Raw genomic sequence first — 14285 nt, forward strand, 5'->3', positions numbered from 1 at the left:
TGAGGACTGGACCTTCCTCAGTGCACACCTTGTGGAGTGGGTAGCCCGGCAAAGACAGCTAGGTGGGCAAATACACACTCACGCCCTGCCCCCATAGCCACCCATCCAGACGCCACTGGAAACCTCAGCCTTCCCTCAGCCCTCCCTCCTCACAGCCGTACCTGGTCCAGCCCCTAGCACCTCCCTCCCCAGACCGGGCCCCTCCCATTCCTAACCTCCACTGTGGATGTGGCCTTAGAAAATCAGCAACACTGACCCAGCTGGGCTGCTCCCTACTACCCAGCCCTGTCCTGGCTGTCACGGCCCCACAGGAAGCCCAAGCCCCGGGCCTGGCCTTGAATGTCTTTCCCAACAGGCTGCAGCGTGCTCTTGGTCTTCTCTTGTCCCCTGCCCCTCTATGACCCTCAGTAAATCTGCTTACACTCCTGTCTGCTCCTCTAGGCAGGGATCCCTGCAGCATGAACCTACCGCTGCCTATGGCTTTAGTTGCCAAAGAGTGCCCTGTGACTGGACGAGGTGCCCTGTTGCCGACTGCCATGCAGGGGGAGATGGGAGATGCAAGGGCCTAATGCCAAGGATTTGGGGTGCCAGGCTGAGGAACATGGGTTTTTTTTGTAGGCCTTGGAGTCTCTGCAGCTTTCAGGCAGGTGAGAGAGGGCAAGATGGGTATTTTTTTTTTTTTAAATAAGATTTTATCTATTTATTTGAGAAAGAGAGTAGGGGGGTAGGTGCAGAGGGAGAGGGCGAAGCAGACTCCTCACTGAGCAGGGAGCCCTCTGTGGGGCTCCATCCCAGGATCCCGAGATCAAGACCTGAGTCGAAGGCAGATGCTTAACCGACTGAATGAACCACTCAGGTGCCCCAAGATGGGTATTTCAGAAAGCTTCCCGGGCAGAATGTGGGCAGATGGGCTGAAAGACCGCACGATGGCCCTGGGGGAAAAGGGTGGAACTGGAGGCATCAGTGAGGTATGTCTACCTGTGTCCTGGGTGTGATGCAGAGGAGAGGGTGGGGCCTTGAGGTGGCATCCTGGAGGGGATGAGCTTAGGTAGTAGAGAGCCCTGGGGTGTGCAGGCCAGAGAGCATAGTGATGGGATCAGGAGTCAGGGTGTCTCACCCTTGTGGTGCCCCACCATGATGGGCACCCGTGATGTGCAACCAAAATAACAAAACGTGAACAATAGAGTGAAGAGTTCAAAAAGTAAAATTTATAGGGGCGCCTGGGAGGCTGAGTCAGTTAATCATCCCAACTGTTGATCTCAGCTCAGGTCTTGACCTCAGGGTTGTGAGTTCAAGCCCCACAGTGGGTTCCATGTCCAAAGTGAAATTTATTTCTTTATTAATTTTTAAAGATTTTATTTATTTATTTGGCAGAGAGAGAGAACACAAGCAGAGGGAACAGCAGGCAGAGGGAGAGGGAGAAGCAGGCTCCCCGGTGAGCAGGAAGCCCAACATGGAGCTTGATCCCAGGACCTTGGGATCATGACCTGAGCCAAAGGCAGACACTTAACTAACTGAGCTACCCAGGCTCCCCATGAAATTTATTGTTAGAGGCCTACCCATTGTTCTAAGTTCTGGGACACACTATCATTTCCTTTATGATGACATGTGAGAGTGGGTCGGAGATTTTTATGTAGTTTCTTGGCAAGGTGAAAAGCAAGAAGCCCAATGTCAGGCCCTGGTGTATTTTGGGGACTTGGGTGGTTCGTGAAAACACAAAGGCCTGGGGCACTCTGGGAAGGCTCAGAGCTAGAGACAAAGGCCCCAGTGTAAACTTTCCAGCGACGTGGACCTTCAGGCAATGTGGAACATCAGGGCAGGCAAGGAGAGCTGGAGGGTGGGGGGACAGCAGCATTAGGGAGCCTGGACCAGGAAGCCATGCAGCCAGAGATAGAGCCAGAGAGGCCCTAAAGGGGAGCTGGTAGCCCCAGAGAGTGGGGGGGCTCATGGGGATGTGGAAGGAACTGGGCACCAGGCAGAGAGCATAGTGCAGAGGGTTTGGAAGGTGGTGGCACAGGGCAGCTAGTTGGATGGGTCATTTAGAAGAGAAGTACGGCAGGAGGCAGGAAAAGACCCAGAGCCTACAGTAACTGACATACAGTCAGCATGTGCCCCTTCCCATGATCCTCTAGGGAGCCTGCTGGGCACCCAGGAGCCACTCCATTTTTGCCCATGGCCCTCCACTTGCCCTTGGTCCCCACCGGCTGCTATACCTAACCCCAGAGTCAGACTGTACCCTCCTCGCCCCAGGACACTCCGTGGGAGACAGAGAGTGGCCAGCCCACAGGACACCAGGGCAGGGATTCTCAGAGCCCCTGCGTGCTAGAGGTTCTCGGAGGCAGGCCAGTCCTAGAGACCAGCACAGAGGGGCACCTGGTCCCCCCTTCCCCTGCTGCTGCCCAAAGTGCTGGGAGGGAGAAGGGCTGTGAAAGGATCGCTGGACAGCGGTGATCTCCACCAGTGCGGGGACAGGGCCGGCCTCAAGGCTGCCTGGTGAATCAGAGCACCCACTGAATGGGGACAAGCCTCTGCCCCAACCCAAGCCAGGGCTCTTCCACCTTTTGCCCCACCAAGTCACCCACACCTTGGGTCTCAGTGCTGCCCGCCCTTCCCTCTGTCTCAGGTGTCGGCGCTGCCACCCAACGGCCTGGTCCGCAAGGTGAAGCGGACACTGCCCAGCCCCCCTCCAGAGGAGGCTCACCTGCCCTTGGCTGGCCAGGCCCCCCCACAGCTGTATGCAGCCAGCCTGCTGCAGCACGGGCTGGCGGGGCCCACCGCTGTCCCTGCCACCAAGGCCAGCCTGCTCCGGGAGCTGGACCGGGACCTGCGGCTGGTGGAGCATGAGTCCACCAAGCTGCGCAAGAAGCAAGCAGAGCTGGATGAGGAAGAGAAGGAGATCGACGCCAAGCTCAAGTACCTGGAGCTGGGCATCACGCAGCGGAAAGAGTCTCTGGCCAAAGACCGGGGTGGCCGTGACTACCCACCCTTGCGTGGGCTCGGCGAGCATCGTGACTACTTGTCGGATAGCGAGCTCAACCAGCTGCGGCTCCAGGGCTGTGCCACTCCCGCCGGCCAGTATGCAGACTTCCCTGTCACTGCCGCTGCTCCTGCCACCCCTTCTGGCCCCACTGCCTTCCAACAGCCCCGGTTCCCACCGGCCCCGCAGTATCCTGCAGGCAGTGGTGGGCCAACTCAGAATGGATTCCCGGCCCACCAAGCACCCACCTACGCTGGCAGCACATACCCAGCACCTGCTTTTCCTCCCGGCACCAGCTATCCAGCTGAGCCTGGCCTGCCGGGCCAACAGCCTTTCCGTCCCACAGGCCATTACACAGCCCAAACACCCATGCCAACCACACAGAGCGCTCTTTTCTCAGTCCCCGCCGACAGCCGCGCCCCCCACCAGAAGCCACGCCAGACATCACTAGCTGACTTGGAACAGAAGGTGCCCACTAACTATGAGGTGATCGCCAGCCCTGTCGTGGCCATGTCTTCAGCCCCGTCTGAAACCAGCTATAGCAGCCCAGCAGTCAGCAGCAGCTATGAGCAAGGCAAAGCTGCTGAGCTGCCCCGGGCCGGTGACCGTAGCAGCGTGAGCCTGAGCTCAGCCTCCACCTACCCCGCTGACTCCCATTACACCAGCCTGGAGCAGAATGTCCCTCGGAACTACGTGATGATTGACGACATCAGTGAGCTGACCAAGGACAGCACCTCCACTGCCCCTGAGAGCCAGCGACTGGAGCCCCTGGGGCCGAGCAGCGGCGGGCGTCCTGGGAAAGAGCCCGCAGAACCGGGCCTCCTGGAGGGGCCTGTCCTGCCCTGCTGCTACACCAGAGGAGAGGAAGAATCCGAGGAGGACTCTTATGACCCCCGTGGGAAGAGCAGCCACCACCGGAGTATGGAGACCAATGGCCGACCAACCAGCACCCACTACTACGGTGACAGCGACTACAGACACGGGACTCGAGCGGAGAAGTATGGTCCAGGCCCCATGGGGCCCAAGCATCCGTCCAAGAGCCTGGCACCAGCGGCCATCTCCTCAAAGCGCAGCAAGCACCGGAAGCAGGGCATGGAGCAAAAGATCTCCAAGTTCTCCCCTATCGAAGAGGCCAAGGACGTGGAGTCAGATCTGGCCTCCTACCCCTCCCCCGCTGTCAGCAGCAGCCTGGCCTCTCGGGGCAGGAAGTTCCAGGACGAAATCACCTACGGGCTCAAGAAGAACGTGTATGAGCAGCAGAGGTACTATGGGATGTCCAGCCGGGACCCAGTGGAGGAGGATGACCGCATGTATGGAGGGAGCAGCCGGTCCCGGGGGGCCTCTGCATACAGTGGGGAGAAGCTGTCCAGCCATGACTTCGGTGGCCGGGGCAAAGGATATGAGCGGGAACGGGAAGCAGTGGAACGACTCCAAAAAGCGGGCCCCAAGCCCTCGTCCCTGAGCATGGCCCACGGCCGGGCCCGGCCTCCCATGCGGAGCCAGACTTCTGAAGAGGAGAGCCCCGTCAGCCCCCTGGGGCGGCCCCGCCCTGCCGGCAGCACGCTTCCTCCTGGGGACAGCTGCCCACAGTTCTGCTCCAGCCACTCCATGCCTGACGTCCAGGAGCACGTCAAGGACGGGCCTCGGGCCCACACGTATAAGCGTGAGGAGGGCTACATCCTGGACGACTCGCACTGCGTAGTTTCCGACAGCGAAGGTAATGGCAGCCAGGGGTGATTTCCGCAGCCGCTCAGCACCCTGGGGGGCCTGCCCACCCATGGGGCCCTGGGCCCTGAGATGTCCCAGAGGGGCCTGACTTGGCGCCTCCTCCAGTGGGGGCCCTGCTGCAGGTGGCTCCTCCTGCGCCCTGGCCCTGGTTGTGGGGGGGCGGGCTGGGGGCCTAGTGTTAATGCTTGTGGCTGTGGCGCCCACTCTCTGGTTTCCTTGCATGGCTTCAGCTGGGCCTCCCCCTGCGGCCAGCCCGGGGGTTGATGGTGTTCTGTTTTTGGTCTCTGAAGCGTATCACCTGGGCCAGGAGGAGACAGACTGGTTTGATAAGCCCCGGGATGCCCGCTCTGACCGGTTCAGGCACCACGGGGGCCATGCAGTCTCCTCCTCCCAGAAGCGAGGCCCTGCCAGGCACAGCTACCACGACTACGATGAGCCCCCCGAGGAGGGCCTGTGGCCACATGATGAGGGTGGCCCGAGCCGCCACGCCTCAGCCAAGGAACACCGGCACCACGGTGACCACGGGCGGCACTCAGGCCGCCACGCTGGCGAGGAGCCGGGCCGGCGTGCTGCCAAACCACACACTCGGGACCTGGGTCGCCACGAGGCCCGGCCTCACCCTCAGCCCGGCCCGGGCCCGGCCATGCAGAAGAAGGGTCAGCCTGGGTACCCCAGCTCCGCTGAATACTCACAGCCATCCCGTGCTCCGTCAGCATACCATCATGCCTCTGACAGCAAGAAGGGCTCCCGACAGGCCCACTCGGGGCCCACCGCACCGCAGCCAAAGCCAGAACCCCAGCCACAGCCACAAGGTCGGCAGGCAGCTCCCGGGCCGCAGCCGTCACAGCCGCCCCCATCGAGGCAGACCCCCTCGGCCACGGTCTCGCGCCAGCCACAGACGCAGCAGCAGCCACAGCAACAGCAAGGTCTTGGGGTGCAGCCCCCCCAGCAAGCCCCGGCGCAGGCTCGGCTGCAGCAGCAGGGCCAGCAAGCTGCCCGGGGCCCGGCCCCTGCCACTAGCCAGCCAGCGGGGAAGGCTCAGCCAGGCCCCACCACAGCCACGGGCCCCCAGCCAGCAGGACCGGTAAGTAGGGCTCCAGCATGTGGATCCGACCCAGGCTGGAAGCTGCGGCTGCTGCTCGGACGGGCCCTCGATTCCCAGCTGGGCGTGGGCAGGGTCATCGGACAGTATCTCAGCAGTGGGTTCTGTGTTACAGCCACGGGCAGAGCAGGTGAATGGCGCTAAAGGGACAGCCAAGGCACCCCAACAGGGGAGGCCTCCTCAGGCCCAACCACCACCAGGACCTGGACCTGCAGGTGAGCCTATGTTGTGGTGCCCTTGGCCACGGCCCAGAATTCCTGGCCTGCCCTGTCTCCTTACACCCACCGGCACCCTGAGCTCCCCTGCACCGCACACCCGCTCTGCTCCCTGAGAAGGTAACCAGGGTTCCATAGACCTTCCCGACGGAAAATGAGCCCGGGGTTAGAGTGAGTTAGTGGTTGGGCACCTGGGTGGCTCAGTGAGCTGGGCGTCCGACTCTCCGTTTCATCTCAAGTCATGATCTTGTGGCTTGAGGGTTATGGGACCGAGTCCCAGGTCGGGCTCACGCTCAGAGGGGAATCTGCTTGAAGAGTCTTTCCTTCTGGCCCCTCCCCCTGTGTGTGTTCTCCCTCTCTCTCCTTCTCTCTCTCTCTAAGATAAATAAATACATCTTAAGAAACAAAACAAAAGGATGAGCTAGTGGGGTGACCAGCACTGGGCCCAGGCAGCTCTGGGCCGGGAATCTGGAAGGGACTAATAAGTGCAGGGCCAGGACCACGGCTTCTTACCATCTCTTTCCTTCCTCTCTCTCCTCCCTTCGGTCTTCCCATCCTCCTCTTCTTCTTCCTCACTTGCCTCAACTTCCCTTTTTCTGCTTCCTCCCATGCCTTTAACTTCCTATTACCTCTCTCTCTTCTGCTTACTCTCCTACCTCATGGTTGCCATGTTCAGATTCCCTCAGGGCTGTTCTCCCACTCAGAGTCTGAAGGGCCAACCCTGCCTCCTGATGGTGGTTTCTTTCCCCCTAGGCATGAAGGCCGGAGCCAGGCCTGGAGGGACCCCAGGGGCTCCTGCTGGCCAGCCAGGCGCCGAGGGTGAGAGTGTGCTCTCCAAAATCCTCCCTGGTGGGGCAGCAGAGCAGGCCGGCAAGCTGACAGAAGGTAGGCACTGCCCGCAGCCGGCTCCGTCATGGATAGCAGCTCCAGGGCCCTCCTGTGGCCAGGGTTGGGTCTGGGCAATGATTCCAGGCTCAGCCAGTCAGCCACAGGCCAGCCTCAAGGTCTACCTGCCGCTGCCCAGTGGCTCTCTGGTGGTGGGGGGTGTGGGATGTCCCTGCCCCTTGTGCTGGACTGGGCTTCACGGTGCCAAGAGGCCCCAACTAGGAGGGACTCTAGTCCGATTTCCTGACGCCTCTCTCCTTTTTCTATGTCACAGCTGTCTCTGCTTTTGGCAAAAAGTTCTCCTCATTCTGGTGACCATGCCCTGCAGGGTAAGTATCTGTTGCCTAGACCGAGCCTCCCTTCATGTGGGGGTCCTGAGGGAGCCTCTAGGAGGAGTCTGGTCTCCAGCAGTGGGTGATGTGGCCAGAGGTGCTGTATCCTCTCCTGGATGAGGGAGGAGGAGGAGGAGAAGGGACCCAGTACACAGAGGCCCTAACACAGGGGACAACTCAGTAGAGGGCCCAGCAAAGGAAGCCGGGGCCAACATCCCCTTGTCCTTTTCCACCACCCCTACCACCGCCACCCCAGGGCTCTCACAGCCTTGAGTTGGCTTCACTTTGTAGGTTGGGCCCCCTGGGACGCAGCTCTTCCCCAACCCTCCTCTGTAAATACTCCACAGGCTCTTGAAGAGGTGAAGGGAGATGATATCATTGCTGTGGAAAAATCTCTGGAGTCAGAGGCCTGGGCACAGCTCTGGACTCTGCGTATAACAGTGAGTGTCAGGTCCAGGGTACGTGGACCAGAGGAAGGGGTGAAGGTCCAAGGCCTGGCTGACTAGACCCATGTAGCTCCTGCAAGTGTGAACTGGGAGGAGGTTGCTGGGCTTCCTTCACCTGGGATGGGTCTGGCAGCTACCTGAGAGGCAGAGACCCCTGAGCTGGCTGGGATGACTCAGGGAGTAACCTTGGGGAAGGACCCAACCATGAGCCAACCCTGCCTCTCAACCTGGGGGCTGTGCGCGCTGGGCACTGATTCCAAAGCCCCTTCCCTGAGGCCGGTGCTGGGGACTTTGCTCCAGACAGTCAGGTGGGGCTAGAGTCCCCAACCCTGCAGAGCTCCGCAGCCATGGGCATGAACTTCAAACACTGTTGGCTTCACAGGCTGAACCCCTGACCTGCAAGATGGGAGAGCAGAATGACAAGTGAGGCAGACGGGAACAGAACAGAGGAGAGCAAGGTCCCCGGAGGGCGGTCTCAGCCCCCAACCAGGTCAGCCCAGGGAGAGAATGCAGGGGCCTCTACATGGGAGCCCTGGCTCTGTCTGGGCTGCAGTGACCAGCATGGAGTGAGAAGCCTCCTCCTGGAGCCCTCTCTGGCCTCAGTCCTGTCTCTGTGTCAGAGAGAGGGGCGGTGTGCCCTCTAGGATGGCAGGGAGGGCAGCCTGGCTGGTGGCCCTGCTCTGTGCCCAGTCAGGGACCAACTCCTACCTCTCCATAACCCTAGGGCCCTCTCCCCTTCCCTTCCTTTGCCACTTCTCAGCTTCAGAGCGCAGGGTTTTGGATGCTTCTCAGGGGGAGCCCACATGAGTGTGGCAGGGCCAAAAGGTCAGCCAGCAAGTCACCAGGGAGCCCAGGCCAGCGCTGCTTGAAGGAAGGAGCTGGGGTTAGTTTCCAAAGGGCTGCCTGTCTCTGGGGGAACAGTGGGGGCGCTGAAAGGCCCAGTCTTCCATCCATGTATCCATTTGTTCCACAAATGTTTGTCAGGCCGTAGGCAGGTACCAGGCCCTGTTCCAGGTGCTAGGGATACAGCAGGGAACAAAACCAAGTCCCTGCCCTCCAAAGCTGACAGTCCATGTGAGCGGGACAGAGAATAAATAAGCTAAAAGCATAAAAAGATGAAAAAGGTGATTTCTGAAGGTGAGAAGTGTTGGGAAGCCAGGGAGGCAGGTTATGGGTCACTGGGGCTGCTCTGAAGAAAGTGGGTGGTGCGAGGTAAGGCTTGAGGCAGGATGATGTTGGGATGGGACAGGTAGGCCCCAGGACCTGACAAAAGGCCAGCACAGCCAGAGCCACAGCAGAGGGAAATGGGGGTCAGGGGTGAAGTCCAAGGGGGCGGGAGCCAGCTCAGGTGGGTTTTGTAGGCAAAAGTGAAGGGCCACAGTGCGGCTCCCACAGCGTTTCTCCTGCCCTCAGCCCACGACGGCGGGCTCCCTGCCGCTCTCCCACCCAGACGGATGTTTCCTCGGGGTTGCCCCAGAAGAGATGTGAAATCACAAATTATGCTGAAGGGAAGGAGGGGCAGCCCATGGGCCGACTCCGTGGCAGAACCCACCCTGGGCTTAGGGCTAGGGTGCCATCACAGAGGAGCGAAAGGAACCCCGGGCACAGTTTTATTCTGCGGCCTGTTATGCAAGCTGGGTGGGCCCTTAGGCCACTAACTTTGTCATTAAAGGGGTCTCCCTCGGGTTCTGGCATCTGGCCAGCCACTGGGCTAAGCAGTCAGGGCTTGTGTGAGTGCCCGTCTCCTGGTGTCTTCTATGGCCGTTTCAGAAGCGGGCTGGGGGAGGCTGGCCCTTTTCAACAAAACCCCATCTTCCTTCCTCTGAAGCAACTTATGTTATATTCAAGAAATGTCCCTTCCTGGCCAACTGGATTCTTCTTGCTTCCCGTCCTTCCCAATGTGACCTCAAAATGGCTCAGGCACCCATCTCCCCAAGGCTCGGTGGGTGGGGACCCCATGCGGGAGAAAGAGTCAGGCCAGCTGTGCCTGGCAGGCCACCAACCAAGATGAAGGTAAGGATGGGACGCAGCCCTCCACCCTTCTTGACGACATCCTTCTCTCTTTCCTTCTTTCCCTCCCCCCTCCCTCCTTCTCTCCTCCAAGCATCCGCAATCCGGCAAACCCTTCGCCCAAAGACTCACACCAGGTGGGACGTGGCAGGCAGGCCTCAGTTGAGGACGAGATGTTTTCTAACAGCAGCTGCCTGGGTGAAGCATTTGCTGGACATGTTGGGACCACTGGCCCGGGGGACCTGTGATTGTCTTTCCAGAGACCCTGCTCTCCTCAGGGCACCACCTTCGAGGCCTAGCCTTCGCTTGGAGGGAGGAGCCCTCTCCGGACACCCTGCCACGGCGGCCCGGCCAGCCAGGCTTCCTATGCGTTATACACAGAGTTTGGGTGCAGGCTGCCTGTTTTTGACGGATGCTGCCCTCCCTCCACGATGCCAGAAGTTTTTCCACAGCCTTGGAGAGGGGCTTTGACCGAGGGCTGGGGGCCCCGGGCTCCGTTTCCTTCACATTCCAGCTGGCCCGGATCCCTCTGTGGCCACAGGGCCCTGCTTCCCTCACCCTGCCCTTTGGGTGACATTGGAGCAGACCTCCATGTGGCTAGTGTGGGGTTGGGAGAACTTTACAAACATTAGGACCTAACACTGTCTCATCGCTGAAATAAGAGGCCATAGCACCGAAAAGCAGCGTGGGCACTGGCTGAGGCTTCTCCTAGCCCATGGGTGGCAGCATGATAGCACGCCTGCCACCATCTCAAAGCCATCCCCCCGCCCCCACCGACCCCACCCCAGCCATCGTGACATCCCAGCAGCACCACCATTGTCTCGACCAGCCAGCTCCTTGTTTGTACACCTGGGGATTTCTTTTGATTTCAAGAACAGCCTTAATCATTTCAGTTTAATTTACATGTATACCTCATAAGCATTTTTCTTTTCTTCTCCTTCTCCCCCTTCTCTCTTTTTCTTTGCGCACCTCCTTGCCTCTCCCCTCCACCACCTGTGACTGATGGTTTGGTTTCCTCTCTGCTCTGCCCCTGCTCAGCACAGGGAGAATGTTGACTCAGAAGCAATAGGGGGCAGCAGGCTACCAAGAGCACAACCCCAGGGCGAGGTCTAGGGAGGCCCCTCAGCCCGCCTCTGTTTACTGTGCAATCCAGTCCTTCTTAAGCCATCACCAGTGGGCGTGCTCAGAGCAGAGGGGCCAGGCCTGCCAGCCGAGGGCCGTGCCCAGAGCCCTGTGCTGGGGAGCATGGCACCGTCCACCCACCTGGCGGACTGGGTGGCATTCCTCCCCAAGGCCCTTACCCTGGGGGCCTCCCTTCCTCTTGGGCACCCCCACCAGTCTCATCTCTAACGTTCTATGCAATGAAATATAAACCCTCAAAGACAACTGTTAATATTTAATAAATTCCATGTTATGTATAAGGAGTCAATTGCAAACATGCAATTGAGAAACCGGATAGATATGCTCATATCAACGCCCACCCCGCCCCCTGCTCCCACCGTGTGTGTGAAATTCTCAGTCTGTGGCATGTTTGACCTGTGGCAAGACTCGCTGCTGCCAGGTGAGTCACCGTCGCCTGTCGGGCAGTGGAGCATGCACAGCTCGCAGCCTTTTTGCACGATTTCATCCATTTTAAATGCTCGACCCTCTTGCTTGGGAGTTCTTTTTGCCTCAGAACCTCTCCTCCTGGAGTGCTTCTAGCTGACTTCTGCACAAGCTAGTGAGGACCTGCTGGAATTGTTGGCTAGGCCATGGGGCAAGCAGTGTGGGGCCTCACACGTCCCACGGGCTTTTCGAACCAGGATGGCAGGTGAAAAGAAGCCTCTGGAGTAGACACGCTGGTGGGGCCCACACAGGAGTGCGTGGGTGAACAGTCCAAAGGTTTGCTGTAGGATTTCCATCTGTGAGTTGCTCCCCCTCTTATCCCATCCCTGAGCCAGGGGCGTCTGGCCACCCCTTTCAGTGGGACATGGCTCAGGCACAGAGCTGGGCTGTGTCTCTGGCCAGAGACACAGAGGCCAAGGGCAGGGTCTGGATACGTCCTAGGGTCCCCGGCTGCTGAATGCACATGCTCCATGCCTCCCCTTTGTAGCTGGGCGGCTCCAAGGTCTGTGAGCCAAGAGTTAGAGGCTGGGGTGGCGGGGGGTGGGGGGAGGGTCAACAGGTGCTCAGGAAGAACTAGACCTCTGGCACTTGCAGCGAGGACAGCTGACAACGCCATCTTGGACCAGAGCAGGTGTTCCCATAGACAGTAGCTTCAAGCTGAGTTTCTTGGGAAGCTTCTCAACAGCAAAACTCACAGAAGGTTCTGTTGTGACCTTTTTTCCATCTGTCCCCAGGACCTAAACTCCCTGCCCACCCTTGTCCCTGAAACCCAGGTATTCCCCCCTGCACCCCAGCTTCTCTCTGACTGAGCCGGCTGTGCAGCAGGCAGTGACTACCCGACCCCTCGAGGCCTGGCCTTACTCCAGTTTGCTCTGGTTTGCACCATGCATTTCTCAGGGGTCCACATTTCTCATGCTTTCCAATAAGGTCTACACAGCCCTTCGGAGGGGGATCCTGGCCCACCTCTGGCAGCTGTGGATGGGACAAGGGGCTGTTGACCTGTTTTGGGCCTGTGACTTCCTGGATTCGGGCCCATTCCCCGGGACACCTGCCTCATCCCAGAGATCAGGCCTGGGCTGTAAGAACCCTTCTGAGCAAGGGCTAAGGAAGGCCACTATCCATCACCTCTGACTACCCAGGGCCAGGTCTGTGTGGGGATGGGCCTGGTGGCTGGATACAAGGGGGACCAAGGCAGTAATCCTTCCCATGAAAGGCCAGGGGATGGGACCAGGAACAGCGAGCAGGCAGGGAGAAGGCAGCAGTGTCCACCTCCCTCAGGCCCAGTCTCAGGCTCTAAAACGTTGACTTTTTCTCGAATTTCCTTTCTGACCAAGCCCTCTGATTTTGAACTTTCTGACATCTGCCACTCCCTACTCCCCAAGCTACCCACAGGACACATCTGTAGCCATCACCTCATGTGAAGGTGGCTGGAGTAGGCCTCTCTGTGTCACAGGTGTCCTGACCTTTGTGCAGCTGCTGCCGTGACTCTGGGGCACAGCAGCCAGAGCCTGAGGGACCAGCACTGGGTGTCTTGGGTGGTGGAGAGCATCAAGCACATCTCCAAGTGGGCAAAGAGCATCTGGGATGCAGTCTAGGCCTTCTCCACACCTGCCTACCCAGCATCACGAGCAAGGGTTTCTGCTCACTCTAGGGCCCAATACACTCACTTCACAGCGACACCCCCCCTCCCACCCACTCACTTAGTCCTTGGGAAGAGAATGCAGTCTCAGGGCCCATGATGAGAGGGCAGTGGTGGCAGTAACTGCGGCCTGTCTTCTGGAGCCCGTGGGGCATTTTCCAGGCAGTTACTTTGCCATGGGAGCATGGCCCTGGCCTCTTGGCCCTTCCCCCGCCCTCCTGCCACCCTCCCCCATTCTGTAAATACTTGTCATCGTGGACTCCGACAGGGTCAGAGGGATAGGCCTGACCAACTGAAACTCCTCAGAGACATCATCTCTGTCTCCCTGGGTACCCACGTGCACTGGGGTGGCGCTGGAGAGCCATGGAAATCGTGAGATACTGTGTGTGTATGCATGTGAACAAGCGTGTGAATGTGTATGTGTGTGCGTGTCTGCCTCATTCAGCCTCTGGGATCAAACTGGCTCCCGCTCTCCAAGCCCAGTGCCCTGGAGAGTGGCGGCTGCCCAACGCCTTTCCTCTGCTAGCTTCCATGTCTTGTTTTGCTTTCTCCTCCCTTCCTCCCTCCCTTTCTTTCCTTCTCTCCTTTATCTGAGGGGGGAAGAGTGCTGTACAAAGTCAAACAAACAAGTTTACAGTTGTAAGTGCAATGACCCGAGTCCTCCACATGACCTTGTGAATTGTGTGCCGTCCTCCTGTGCTCTGTGAGAACTCGTGGTACTTCGGTGTCCCTCCCCCTGTATTGTGACAAGGTAATTCTGTGGTATCAGAATAAAAGGACTTGATATAAACAACCTAAAGACTGTCTCTGGGATGGTTTCTGCCATTGAAGGCTTAGCCCAAGGAACAAATCCCCAAACTTGGGATAATCCTGTCTGTTCAGTTAGAGGGAGAGTCAAAGGGCCAAGTGATGGAAGTGCTGGCAAGGCCATGCTGTGTCTACACCAAGCCGGCCAACATCAATGGCCCTCCACAAAGAGGCCCGGGGCAGGTCCCAAGTTTGGACCTGTAGGGAGGAGATGTTGCCTCCAAGACGGGTGTCCAAATGGAACAGCTTTCTGGGGCCTGCTTCCTGGTGAGCCAGTGAGCAGGTGCTGCCCCCTGGTGCTTTCCACAAGCACTACACCTGTCTACCCGACTGTGTCTACTTCAATCCGTGAACTCTTGGGAGGCTGCCAGACCTTAGTCGTTCCCCAAAAGGATAGGAGAACCTCCTTATCAAAGTAACCCAGAGCTGCCAGAAGATTTTTAAGACGCAGATAAAGGAAAGAGTATCAGCTTCACCTCTGACGTTCCTGCAGAGTTCGTAACTTGACGTAGGGCCTTCCTTCCTGTATTTTCCTTTTT

At 58.8% G+C, this 14285-nt stretch overlaps 1 protein-coding gene across 3 annotated transcripts in view; it reads left to right on the forward strand.

Moving 5' to 3' along the window:
- The window catches only part of BSN (bassoon presynaptic cytomatrix protein), a 94835-nt gene extending 81097 nt beyond the window's left edge, over window positions 1-13738 (forward strand). Inside the window, exons 6-12 of one of the 3 annotated variants that reach the window (XR_009402361.1) lie at window positions 2624-4694; window positions 4996-5789; window positions 5923-6022; window positions 6776-6907; window positions 7182-7236; window positions 7587-7679; window positions 9790-13738. Coding sequence is in view for 1 of the 3 variants with exons in the window: in XM_059389738.1 (XP_059245721.1) it covers window positions 2624-4694; window positions 4996-5789; window positions 5923-6022; window positions 6776-6907; window positions 7182-7222 (3138 nt within the window). In the remaining 2 variants the exon portion in view is untranslated. Of the gene's footprint in view, window positions 1-2623; window positions 4695-4995; window positions 5790-5922; window positions 6023-6775; window positions 6908-7181; window positions 7237-7586; window positions 7680-8067; window positions 8233-9789 lie in introns of those variants that run through there. The other 2 variants (XR_009402362.1, XM_059389738.1) reach the window with 2 other exon arrangements.
- The last annotated feature ends 547 nt before the right edge of the window (window positions 13739-14285 follow it).

The sequence above is a fragment of the Mustela nigripes genome, chromosome 2 (genome assembly GCF_022355385.1).
Source record: "Mustela nigripes isolate SB6536 chromosome 2, MUSNIG.SB6536, whole genome shotgun sequence".
NCBI classification, from domain to species: domain Eukaryota; kingdom Metazoa; phylum Chordata; class Mammalia; order Carnivora; family Mustelidae; genus Mustela; species Mustela nigripes.